Source organism: Parasteatoda tepidariorum, chromosome 4 (genome assembly GCF_982258835.1).
Source record: "Parasteatoda tepidariorum strain Cologne lab strain chromosome 4, Ptep-v5.0, whole genome shotgun sequence".
NCBI classification, from domain to species: Eukaryota; Metazoa; Arthropoda; class Arachnida; order Araneae; family Theridiidae; genus Parasteatoda; species Parasteatoda tepidariorum.
The window spans coordinates 9410755-9424483 of record NC_141758.1 but is presented as its reverse complement, the minus strand read 5'-3'; the positions used below and the strand labels follow the sequence as shown (position 1 = coordinate 9424483).

At 31.1% G+C, this 13729-nt stretch overlaps 1 protein-coding gene across 1 annotated transcript; it reads right to left on the bottom strand.

Moving 5' to 3' along the window:
- Positions 1 to 5682: 5682 nt before the first annotated feature.
- On the bottom strand, positions 5683 to 11859 carry LOC122273092 (putative inorganic phosphate cotransporter). The gene is made up of 4 exons (XM_087160448.1): positions 11802 to 11859; positions 8738 to 8893; positions 8471 to 8556; positions 5683 to 6097 (listed from the first exon to the last, which is right to left on the bottom strand). The coding sequence occupies exons 1-4, from the start codon at positions 11857 to 11859 to the stop codon at positions 5882 to 5884; spliced, it is 516 nt and encodes a 171-aa protein (XP_087016574.1). The 3' UTR covers positions 5683 to 5881.
- Between the last annotated feature and the right edge of the window lie 1870 nt (positions 11860 to 13729).

Genomic DNA, 13729 nt, shown 5'->3' with positions numbered 1-13729 from the left:
GTATATATTTCTGTATCTATATGTTTCGGAAAACAACAATTAAAAATCATCCGAATTACTTGAAATACTATCATTTGTGCTGATTATTAATAAATTTTTATTGTTTTCTTGGTAAGCATTTGTTACTTTTGAAAGAATAATTTCAACTAGAATTCAGCTATTCTGTTTTCAAGTTACATATGACAGTACATATCGGGATCTTACAATTATGACCTTTTGCTGTGTGGTATGTTATCTAAAAGTTATGAAGGGATAATCTATATATATATATATTATTATTTGAAAATAAAATTTTCAAACGAAGAACATTTCATTTGGAATTCTGCGGATTTATAAAGCAAATAAGTGTTCTGATTTTTATAATAAAAATTATTTTTGTGAATAATATTTTTTCTTATTTGATGATAGTTCTCTACAGAATGGTTTTTTATGTCTGATTAAAAACTATAAGAATAAAAAAAAGAAACAATATGACAGTTTTTTTTATTTTAATATGAGGAATTTATAGAATCGTTCTTTTATCCTAAGAATTCCTTATTTTACGTTTTTTAGTTTATAATTTTTCAATAAAAATTGTTGTCAAAATATTTTTTTGAAAAATTAAATGGTATAACATCATGTGTTTGTGTATACTTCTTGTATATTTTAATGTTTGAAGTAATATGATTCAGAAAAGTATGAAATAAAAATTCGATACGTACGTATTAAAGCTACCGCAGCTATATACTTGGCGGTTTTTAAGTGCCGCCAATCTACCCCTAAAATTTTTGCTACAAATCATAAAATAAAACACTTTATTTTAAATCAAAGTAGTCAATCGGATTTCGGTAGACAATGGGCGGATATAGAGTTTAATATAGACTCAAAACAATATCTATTTTCTTTCACCTGATGCTGTCGTCGCCATATGAACTCTAATAAATAAGATTCCAAATGAAATAAAATTTCCATAACGTACTTTTACAAAGATAAAGTTTCATGTCATGGGAATTTGGTAAAATATTTCGCTCCTGAAAAAATAAATTTGCCTCTTGTTCTGTTTTTGGCAAATCCCATAGACGCTTTTTCGTTGCCCTAAAAATCAGAAAACAAGGCAACAAGGAATCCAAAAGATAACTGTGTGCAAACAACAGGATTTCTCTTTATTGGCGCATTAGAGCAACTTCTGCTGCTCTGGTGTTATGCCAAAAATTCAACGAGAATTTAGCTGCTCTGCTTTTAAGTTACATATTGGAATTCATATCGAGATCTTGCAATTACAAAATTTTTTTGTGTGGTATGTCATCTGAAAGTTAATCTGTGTATATATTATTTGAGAATAAAGTTTTCGAATGAAGAACATATCATTTTGGAATTCTATTTATAAAGCAGGTAAGTGTTATAATTTAAAAAATAAAGAATTTTACTTGTAATTTTTTTTTCTTATTTAATTATAATTTTCTATAGAATGGTTTTCTAGGTCCAATTATATATTTAAAAAAAATTAAAAGCATGAAAGTTTTTTATTCTAATGAGAAGAATTTTTTAAAAATGTTTTTTCTTGTAAGTATTCTTTATCTTACATTGTTTAATTTCTAACTAAGGATCTTTATTGAAACTTAAAATTTTTTTGATAAAAACTGTTGTCAAAAAACTTTTTTTACTTAATTAAATTATATAAAATTAAATTATATAAAATTATGAGGCTTATATATACTTTTTGCTAATTTTAATGTTTGAAGTAATATGATTCTTAAAACTATGGAATGTAAAGTTTAAATAGGTCCTTCATGTTATACCTTTAAACTTAGTAAAACTTTTTCTCAGGCATTAGGTTTTAACTCCAATAATGTGCAAGAGGTCGTGGATTCGATCCCCACCAACTGAAGGCTCCCCGTGGAGTAAATGGTGACCGAATCACGTTATGTCTGTCGAGTCACTAAGTCCTCCATGTTTTAACCGGCTTCATTCGAGTAAAGATTATACAGCTGCATAACATCGACCGATAATTATAATTTGACATAAAATCCCACAGTGCTTCTAATAATATGTAATTTGGCGAAAATAGAGCCGCCGGCATAGTCTGGTTCCCTGCAAATATCAGCTTGATTGCATCCATTTTTAATTTTTCTGATTTTGCCCACTTTATCATCAATGGAGAACGCTTTACGTTTACTGTTCACCATAGTTAAATTTGAGACACTTGTTTGCATGATTTTTTAAACTGAACTGAGAGCAAAAAGAAGTTGAAATGAGGGCCTTATCAACACATATTAGTGTCCAACCCTTTGACCAATAATGAATAATTGCTCATTCCCTCTGACAGAAAATGCATATTGATCCAACCTGGGTTGGAAACATCTGCTTTGTTTGTTTAGGGATGGGAAAGTGAGATAAAAGAAGCAAACAAGAAAAAATGCACATTCCCCACTATAAATGGTTTTGAAAATCGGTATATGTATTTTTTTTTAAGTAGAAATTTCAAAATTATTACAAAAAAAATCAGTTGAAGACAGAAAAAAGTTCTTTATATGCAATTTCTTCACTTTTTTGGTGCACTATATCCACAAAAAATAACATTAACCATGTATAGCAAGGCACGGGACCGAACATTTCGTTCACTCTATTAACATTTATTAACATTTCATATATATATATATATATATATATATATATATATATATATATATATATATATATATATATATATATATATATATATATATATATATATATATATATATATATATATATATATATATATATATATATATATATATATATATATATATATATATATATGATATTTATATATATATATTTATATACATAATACATTGAAAAAATTATATGGCCTCCTCGGTCACCCGACCTATCATGTCTTGATTTCTGGGGTCATATGAAAACACTGGTTGAATATACTACCCTAAAAGGAAATTTTCACTTAAAATAGTATATTTTATTGACATCATAATTATGCTGATATCTTCTTTCTTATGCACCACACATTTGTTAATGATACTGAAATTTTTAAAGGTTGTATATTTTATGGCATAATATTATTCGGAAAGCTACAGTTTCTCGTTCAGTTTTATCAAGTTGGCTTTTTATCTGCCATTATTAATTAGCACACGTGAAAAGATTAGATAATAATTATCACTCAAAAATAAGATGTATTATTCCAGTTGCAATTGTTTTAGTCATATGTTCTTGTCATCGTCAACATGGCTCGTATTTTACAAAACGAAAACCTCCTCGTAGTTTATTCCAAACGTTTCTTGCATTTTGAATGGAAGCTTGAAGAATAATTTTATGAGCAACCGCCAAGAGCACAACAGAGAAATAATGATATTTAAATTTCCCTCCACCTCTATTTATGTATAAATCTGAGGAAAAAAGAAATGTGGAAAACCGTTATCTTTATTAATGCATTTCAGAATCTTGTTAACCGCAGTTAACAACTCGAAAACATTTCTTTTTTACATAATGTTAATCATATTGCTTTCCTAAATGAAAAGATATTTAAATACTTTTATATTTGAATAAATAAAAAATATACGAGGAAAAAAACATTTATTCTAAGGGCAACAAAAATTTCAATTACCTAGAAATTATTTTTAATTTAGTGCTGCCATCTATCAGAAAAAATAGGAGTTGTATTTTCATATATTTGTTTTCCTTTGACTACGTCACAACCCTTATCTAACTTTATCCGAGAAAGAAAGGAGCAGGTCGTCGTCGTTAAAGAATCAGACCCAAAGTCCCCTCGCTCCGCCCATTTTGCGTCATAGCGATAGCTACTCCCCTTTGCACACGAAATCATCATTCTCAGCCAATGAGAAATAAGTTACCATTTGTTAGCTCCTTCCTTTTAAAGCGCGAAATAATTTTCAAAGGAAAATTAGGAAACCCTTAAAATTTTCAGATTTAATATTTTAACCATTTTGTTGCATTCAATTTTTTTTTAAACTTTTCGCAGGGTGAAACAATTATTTAATAATAATTACCACCTCGTTGGAAGGCGAACTTTCTGTCCCCTGAGCCATCACGGGTCGCTCAAAGCATTATGTAACTCTTTTTGCGCTAGCAAGAATCGCCAAGGTTGCTGTATTTGAAATTTAAAAAAAAACATGTTGTTGTCTGCCTGCCAGCAGGGTATACACGGTGGTTTAAATGAAAACATTAACTGGAGAAGGAGATTTAACATTGATGTGTACAAAATTTATAAACAACTTGATATTATTAAATACATAAAAATAAATAGAATGAATTGGATCGCCCACGTTATTCGAATGAGTGACGACAACACAATAAAAAAGATACTGCTTTTTAGACCTACTGGAAAAAGAAAGCGGGGAAGGCCGCGATTGAGATGGGCTGACTCAGTGCAGTTTGGTTTTCTCGCAATTAATGAAAAAAAATTGGAGATCTTAAATATATCGGAAGTCGTCATGGAGAAATCTTCAGAGGAAGGCTTTAGCTCACATTGGGCTGTCTGGCCAACTATGATGATAATGAGACAATTAGGTACCAAAGCTTCCAAAAGTGTTGGTAATTTTTCCAGCATTTTAAAATTTTCATTGCGTTAGAGCCTCTTTCTTTCTTTATTTACGAAAAGATTGGGTGCCTGGGCGACGCAGCGGCGCCTAACCCTACATCGTGATAAATAATTTATAATCATTGCATAAAAACATTTTGTGTTGAGCAACATTATGGTAGCTTTATTCGATAAAGCTTCAATAAAGTGGGATTGCATATGAATTTTTATATCACTTATATGTAGTGGCGTGGAAAATAACTATCAATGAATGAAAAGTAAGGCATTAAAACATTAACTTAGATAGCACTAGAATAAATTTTTGCAAAAAGCGTAGAAAGTTGGTAGCCCTGGAATCCCTAACGATAAATCTTCCCTCTCAAAATAAACTAAAATCGAGAGATTTACCCGAACTCTATTTGCATTTAAAAGGTTTAATTATAGAAGGAAAATCGTTATGTCATTAAAAAAAATTGAAAAAGTTTGGTTTTCTTAGGTTGGTTTCTTAGGTTCTCTTGGTTTTACATGCAGATATATGTATCTGTATGAAAAACTATGAGAAATGAGCAACAAAACTTAAGACTGTACACTCTGTTATTTATCGCTTATTACTTGCTCATTTCTTCGTATGATTTAGCTGTAGGTTTTCAATTAGCATCAAATTTAAAGATATTAAAAATACTGTATGCGATGGAGCAGGGGTATTTTTTCACCCAATAATTCTTCACTTTTTTTTCCAGTGATCATCATCCAGGATTAAAATCTTGTCGCCTTTTCCTCAAATCTAATACACTTTACACAGACATCGATGTTGCTGACATTAGTTGTTTTACCACACGTTCTAAAGTAAAATGTCAATCTGAATTAATGAAATTGAAATCACTTATATTTCCGAATATGGAAATAAAAACTTCGTAAATATTTAGTCCTGTATTCTCCAAATTTTACTATAGAATTCGCTACCAGTTTATTAAAACTGTGTCAAAAAGTGGAGCAGTAGACATCCCTGCATAGGTTCCCAACCCCTTTTAATCTCAACGTCCACATTGCAAGTCAAAATTTTTTAACGTCCCTTCATAAAAGTTCATTACAAATGTTTATTAAAATTTTACGATTTAATACTTTATAACTGTTTTTATTAAATTAATAGAATGATTTTTTCCATCACTACATACAAATACTTTAAACACAGATACACAACTTATTATATTGAGAAGTTTTTCAGGATAGGCAATAGTAATTCAGTTTAGCTTTATTGTCATTTGGCTACCACTTAAAATGTTCTGTTTCTTCTGGGTGGACAGCTATGCTACTAAAGCTGTGATCTAGAAGTAGACAATTCAACCAAGATTCATTGCTTCGTCATCAGCACCTAAATGTTTCCAGAGATGATGCTCTGTGATTTAGAACACAAGTAGGGTTCGTGACGCACGTAGTGTTGTCCTTTATCTTCTTTTCCTTTATTTTTTCAGAATTCCACTGTTGTAGTTCAGCAGATCCAAAAACAATGAATGTGACAGAACAAATGAAATAAATAGCCACAGTAGTGTAGAATACTTTACTCCAGTTTTCTATTGTGGTCTGAAGAGGAAATTAATGTTAATAAATTACTTGTTTTTGCAAAAAAGTGGTCAAAACATGTTTTTAGCCGAAAAGAAAAGAATTTTTAAGAAGAAAAAAAAGTGGCTTTTATTGGTGAAAGGGAACATGTGTTGGCGATTGTTGCTCCGAGTTGTCGCCAATACGATCTATGCCAATAAGAGCGGTTTTTATATTTTGCGATGCAGAGCAAAAATATCGACATTCAAACTTTTCGTTACGCCCACTTTATTTAGTCGACATCTACTCGATGACCTGTTTGCTGTACTAAACCGGCGTCCACGTCATGACCTGAATGTATTTGTACCGAACGAAATCGACGTCCACTCGCTAAACTGCATGTACGAGTGCCGTACTAAGCAGGCATTCACGTGATGACTTGTGAGTATTTGCCCCGTACTAAGTCACCATCCCCACGATGATCTATGTGTACGTGCGCCGTATTTAGCCAGCGTCCACGTGATGACTTGTGCGTACGAGAACCATACAAAGCCGGCGTTCATGCGATGACCTGTGCGTACGAGAACCATACAAAGCAGTCCTACAAGCAAAGACTCGTGAGTACGAGTGCCGTACTAAGACGGCATCCACGCGATGACTTGTGTGTACGAGTGGCGTACTAAGCTGGTATCCATGCTATGACCTTTGTGTGAATGCGCTGTTTTTAGCTGGAGCCAGCGTGATATTGTTTTCTAACCGGTCGAATTTACTCCAAACTTCCACTGGATAATATTCCAGTGACCTATATTGAAACTATGCCACTTTTAGAGTAGCTTAAATGCGCTTAGTGTGCTTTGTAAGTGTATTGTTTTGTAAGTTTATTGCTACAAAAATACTTAAAAAAGCATTTCCAAACTTAACTTATGGAGTGTTACTAATAATTTAGAGAGAAAATAACTAATTGCGAGAAAACATGGCGAATATTAAACAGAAATTAACGGAAATCAGACGAGTTTCCTTTATTTTATTTTTCAAATTTAGTTCATATTTAGTTTATAGCATGTAGAAAAAAGTAAAAATAAATCTAGTGCATTTTTTATAATCATGAATAATAAATTTATGTGATTTTTTTTAGTTAATTTTTAATGCATAGTATAAAATTGACTGATATTGACTATTTTTCGCATGAAAAAAGAGATAGTAAAGAACATTAGTAGAGCGTTAAAGAGCAGAAGATGGAGCCCCTTATCTTTTTTCTATTTTATTTTTTATATACGTTAAAATTGAAAGGCATTTTTAATAACTATATTTCGTATTTTAACGTAACAGGTAGGTAGGTACTTTATTTCACTAGAGCTACACAATGGGTTATTGGCGACTGCCTGGAAAACATCGTAGAGATTGCTATCACATGCCATCACAATTTTGATGGCCTTCTTGCTTTGGTAGTCCGACGAGTACTTTACGGGTAGTCGAGCACTTTACGGTAGAACAGTTTAACGAGGACCAATACCACGCACCCTCGGTTCTTACGGCAGACTGATCAAAGTCTCCCACTAGCTTACTGACAACAGCCAGCGTTGCTTGACTTTGATGCTCAAAAGGGAATTCATGTCTTTACGATCAATCCACTGCAGGACTTAAACGTAACAGTTAAGGAAATAAATTTTGAAAAATATATTTGTTCCAAATATTTAAATTGTGCAATTTGTATCGCATTTTGTTTAATTGTGCAAATTGTTTTTTGTTTTCATAATTATTGACCGAAACAATTTTAATAAAATCAATTTTTTTTAATTCTTCTTTTAATCTACAATTGCGAACTTTCTATTATTTACATTGATACTGCATGTATATCTAGTACAAAGTCCGACGGTCTTTGGTTTTTTAAAATAAGCAATTTAAATTATTTCGGTTTTTCACAATAATTCATTTTGCGATTGTTATTACATTTTACTTTTTTGATGCATCTTACATCCCTGTCATCCCCATATTTATTAACTTTTTTTATTTAACCAGGGTTGAAGAGCAGACCCAATTCTGAGTTTACGACTATCAATGATCAACTTTATAGCCTTATAATTTTCAACCCAAAACAAAAGACGAGGGAACTCTTGGATCAAGCATTGGGACAGACTAGCTTTCACGGAGAACTTTTTGATGGAACTAACCCTCTTTTGCGTTAAATGAAGAGGAGAAAAACGAAACCTTAACCCATGATCCTGCTACCACTAAGGATACTTCACGTTAGCCAATGCCAATCGAGAGCAGAATTCGTATCAGCCAGTCCCTGTTAGTATTCGAACCTGGGTCACTTCTTTGGGAGGCAAACTCTCCATCCCTGAACTACAGCGGCTCTATCCCGTATTTTATTATTTTTCTTAGCATTGAAAATATAAGAGAAATTTAACTTACTCCACTGTGTAGGAAATACGCTACCGCCATTGGCGCTATAACACCAGACAAGCTAGCGATTGTGTTTGCTATGCCATAAATAGTTCCTAAAGCGATTAAACAATATATTTGATAAAGTTTTTAAAAGTAATACTAACTTGAAACAAAACATGAAGTTTATAATCTAAAATAGTAGGAAAAGCAAACTAACATAGAAGTTTAAATTTTTCTATTATAACATGCCATGCAAATTTCATTTTTAAAATGCTTCATTTATCTTGAACTTACCAGAAAAGTTAGGCGTCATATCCACAGTGGTAATGTTATATCCTGAAAATACGCAACCATCAATTCCTAATCCAATGGACAGTAAGGCAACTATGAGTTCGGGACGACAACCAGATTGTGTTATAGCCAATAAACAAATAGCTGGAGCCGTCATACCTAAGAAAAATTAATTATAATAACCTAATTTGGACATTCTGAACTACAAAATGTTTTCTTTACAAATAGTTCCTAAATCAATCAATTCCTATTAATCAATAATGTTAAGTATATAAAAAAAATTAACTATAATTAATACAGTAAAGTTGGTGCCAAAATAGTACTCTTTATACATAAAATCTCTTACTACAACTATTTGTTTCTATTGACTTGTGTATAGTCTCATTTAATTCAGTGATAAAAAAGGCAAAGGAAGCAAAGCCTCACTTGTTTTAATTGTAATGACAGGTCCGTAAACAAATAAAAAATTGTTTGGTTGCTTATTTGATTATTTTTATATGTTACTTTTAGTACGTAAAACGTTTATAACTTTTAAACTATTAGTTTGATCGTTACGGGATTCTCTTATTCAATTCATAGTGAAAAAATACTCCAAAAACGTTAAATCAATTATCTTCCCTCAACTCATCCCCATTTCCGTCAAAAGAAGGGTAAGCGTACAAATTATATATGTACCTAAAAAAACCTAATTCTACCTAAGGGCTATGTACCCTTACTAATCTCATTCAACCGCTTGGAGGTTCCTTATACAATAATAAAAATGGATGTAACTGTGAAGAGCTTACAAGACAAAATCTGCAGATAGCATAATCAACGAATAACACCATGAAATAATTTGGTTACTAACTAATAAGGGTCGGGACAGCCTGGTTGGCAGAGCGCTATATTCCTGTTTGTGAGAACTGGCGTTCGAATCCAGCCTGCTGAATACTCCCTGTATAGTAAATAGTGACTGGTGCGCGTTAAATCTGTCGGATCACAAATTTCTTCATCTTCTCATTAGAAACCAATACCTCTGGGGGTACTGAATTGGAAATTAATCGTTCTCTAGTTCAGGTCAAATTATAATCTGTAGACGAATGAATGAATGTATAAATAGGTTTGCCCTATTAACAGGTGTGGCAGAAGAGGAATTCTTGCCCATAGGTGGCACCACTGGAAAAAGGAACAATCACACCCCCTCTGCCGTATTATTTATTTTCAGCTGTTACAATCGTCTCTTTACTTACTGTTACAATCGTCCTCAAGACGCCATTTCAGCTTCATTTGTTAAAAACAATTGTAGTTAATTAACGAAACTAATCTTTTTTTTCTGAAATGTAAATTAAGGTGTCCACTTACATATTCGGTTAAAATTTTTTATTTGTTTAAACAAAATTACTTTGTTACAATATAATATTCTAAAATCAAAAAAAGTACTTACGTAGCGTGAAAACATCTTTAATGATGTAACTATTTCAAAAGTACATAAAAATGGTTGCCAGCAGGGGTGTTCATGTAGATTTATTAAGTACACCTTGTGCGCAATCTAGGAACCAAATATAGAACCCGACACTCCAAATTTTCGGTCTGTTACAATCGTACCCTGTTACAATCGACCCCACTCCTTTTCCTATTATTTAGCCCTTTATAAAGCTTTGGTCAGTATATTAACTTCAAATTTTAAATAAAGCTGGGAAACCAAGATTTGTCCGACCATCTACAGATAAATTCAGGGAATACAAAGAAGGGTTTTCCTTTACATGAATGAGGGTAACAATAAAGGTTAGAGTGTGATCAAGAGGTCAACACTAGAGAGCTACTTTCTCTTGTACGTTATTCGTCGTTATTTCTACGTCCAAATTTACTACCAACTCTTTTTTGTCGGAATAGTTTTAAGTTCCACCACCAAAAGACAACAGTTTTAAAAATCAAATTAGCTTTTGGGTTATAAACTATATTAATTTTACTTAATAAGTCAATCACAATCCCAAAAATATTTAATCATAACATAAACTCGAAACAAATGGCAGTAAAAAGGTTTATTGAATCTCAGGTCTATCACTTCCGAAAACTCCTCCATGTGTTTCAAAAATGATGGGACCAGGGCCTGATTGTCGATTAGCCCCAATAGGTATGTACCAAGGGCCCACACTTTCTGGGGGGGGGGGGGCTCAAAAATTAGTAAAAAGTCCACAATATGACTATTTTTTTAAAATCTGAAAGAAACAGTTTTTTTTTTCAAAAAATGCACTTTTTTAAAATATTTTTTTATATTGTGATAAACCAAACTCATATACTAAACAAATTCGAAAGTGCAGCTGAATTTTAATTGGTGCAATTTTTACGTCAACGGCTTAAGTGAATGCACTGAATATGCACTGTATATTTAAAAGTGTAATATTTAAATAAACTCTTATTTAAATGTGTTTTATATTTTCTATGACTACTACAAATTTTGCTCTTTAGAATATTTTTTGTGTGCATTTTTTAATAAAAATTATAAGTAATAACCTTAATATTTTAGCATACATGCAGAACGTATCGTTAAATCTAATGAAAAGTCGGCTAGCTTTGTGTTGGTTTAAGTACTGAATAAAAAGAATAATTACAGCTTACTATAAAAAATAATTCTACTTTTAGCAAAAATCACTGATTTTCAATTGTTTGTGGTGACTAAACTATTTTTATTTTGACATAACATTGTTTCGTTGTTTTATATTTTGCTTCAATATATAGATACGAGAACTTTATCTTAACTCTTAACTTAACGCTTAACTTAAACGAGCTTCAATTGTCTGCTTTCAAAATTTTTTAGAATGTTTCTCTTGAATCACGCAGTTGAATAGATTATTTTTATTATTAGGACTACTCTTTAGAAACTTAATTTCAAAATATTTCATAAGCGGCCCGAACAATTGGGTAAGCATTGGTCCTGAATTGTTTTGATCGGTCCCTGTATGGGACATACGCTATTCATTTTTAAACAGCAAAAAATTATTTCATTTTCACTCAAGTCCACTTCAAAAACATTTTTAAAACATATATTTTAATAATTAAATATAAATCAAACGTGAAAGTAGCTTACCTTCTGCTGAAGAAACTACAACGAAGATTAACAAAGCAATTATTATGTGTGGAATCATTGTATATAATTGATCGGACAACTTACAATTGAGTTAATATTTTAAAAATAGCAAATAATGATTTGCCTTAACAAGCATTAAATGAGGAAGTCCAACTACTTATTATATCAGGAACCGGAAATCAATTAAAATGTTTTGATAAAAACAAACAAAGAAAAGTTTAACTACTTATACGTCTAATCTCACCAAAATTCTATTTTTTTCTACAGCAAGTCGAGTGATAGGGAGTTTATAACACTAGATTGCCGAAGGAAGTCATTTTATCTGCTTTTTCATTTGCAAAAAATGTACAAATAGTAATGCAAATTTTTTTTCAAGCGAAGTAATTTTTTTATTGTTCATATTTACTGTAAATAATGTAAAAAAATATTAAAAAGTAATTTGAAATTTTTTTTTACACATTAGTTGTTCCTTCACAATCCAATCATTTTGATTGCTTTTAGGCAATATAGGTATATATTAAGTTTCAGTCTTTCTAGTGTTAATAAAGACTAAATCACATGATAAATATTTAAAAAAAAGTATCATTAATATCAAACTGTACTTATTTTTTTATTGAAAGTTAGAAAATGGGGAGAAATTTTTCATGTACCAATTGCGTGGGTTTCGCTTGAAAAGCTTTTTAAAATTATTTTTAAACTGCTCCATGTAAAGTTTAAAGCAGCATATTAGATAAAGTATACAATTTTTGAATATTCTAATAGTTCTGTAATGCACAATATACTGTACGATAGATAGATGCAATCAGTCCAGAAAAAGATGATTTTATATTGCCAATTCGTAAATTTAATTTCTAGAGAATCTCTTGAAGCAAAAAATTTTGTAACACCTTTTAATAACAATAACAAAAAATTATTATTACACACTATAACTATAAAATTACTATTAATAAAAATAAAAAAATTATCATATTATTGCAATTTTTACTATTTAGATTATTATTTTACTCGAATGTAAAGTGATAGAATATACAGACAAACCCCGCTATAGTGAACACGGTTTATAGTGAACTCTCGGATATAGTGAACGAAATGTTCGGTCCCGTACCTTGCTATACCCGTATAATGTTATTTTTTGTGGATATGTGAACTAAAAAAGTGATGAAGTTGGATATAATGAACTTTTTTCTGTCTTCGACTGATTTTTTTCTTCATTCTTTTGTCATAATATTGAACTTTCTACTTCAAAATAAATACATATACCGATTTTTTAAACCATCATAATTATTTTTTTCTTCTTTGCTTCTTTTATCGTACTTTCCCATCCCTAAACAAATCAAATAGATGTTTCTAACCCAGGCAGATGATGCAACTGTTAAGTGTCAGTAGGATCAATATGCATCTTCTGTTAGAGGGAATGAGTAATTATTCATTATTGGTCAAAGAGTTAGATACTAATATGTGTTGATAAGGCCCTCATTTCAATTCCTTTTTGCTCTCAGTGCAGTTAAAAATAGCCTGCAAACAAGTGTCTCAAATTTAACTATGGCGAGCAGTAAAAGTAAAATGTTCTCCATTGATGATAAAATGGGCATAATCAGAAAAATTGAAAATGGATGCGATCAAGCTGATATTTGCAGGGAATATAAACTATCCAAATCTGCAGTTTGTAACATATGGAAAAATAGGCAATTAATAATTTCTGCTCATGAAAAGAATTTAGATGGCAGAAAAAAGTTGAGAAAAGCAGATCACAACGATGTTGAAGAAGCATTACTGAAGTGGTTCATCATTCAAAGAAGACGCATTCTTCCAGTATCTGGACAAATGTCGATGAATTTGCTAAGCGATTTTATGAGATTAATTTTATGTGCTCGAATGGCTGGTTAGACAAGTTTAAAAAGTGGACTAACAGAAATTCAGGAAAAATT

Bases quoted from the DNA above. Each gene is read 5' to 3' on its own strand.
- LOC122273092 (XM_087160448.1), bottom strand. From the start codon at position 11,859: ATGATTCCACACATAATAATTGCTTTGTTAATCTTCGTTGTAGTTTCT. The intron at 8,894-11,801 runs GTAAGCTACTTT...AATTTTTCTTAG, and splicing joins TGTAGTTTCTTCAGCAGAAG to GTATGACGGCTCCAGCTATT. The intron at 8,557-8,737 runs GTAAGTTCAAGA...TAATCGCTTTAG, and splicing joins TATGACGCCTAACTTTTCTG to GAACTATTTATGGCATAGCA.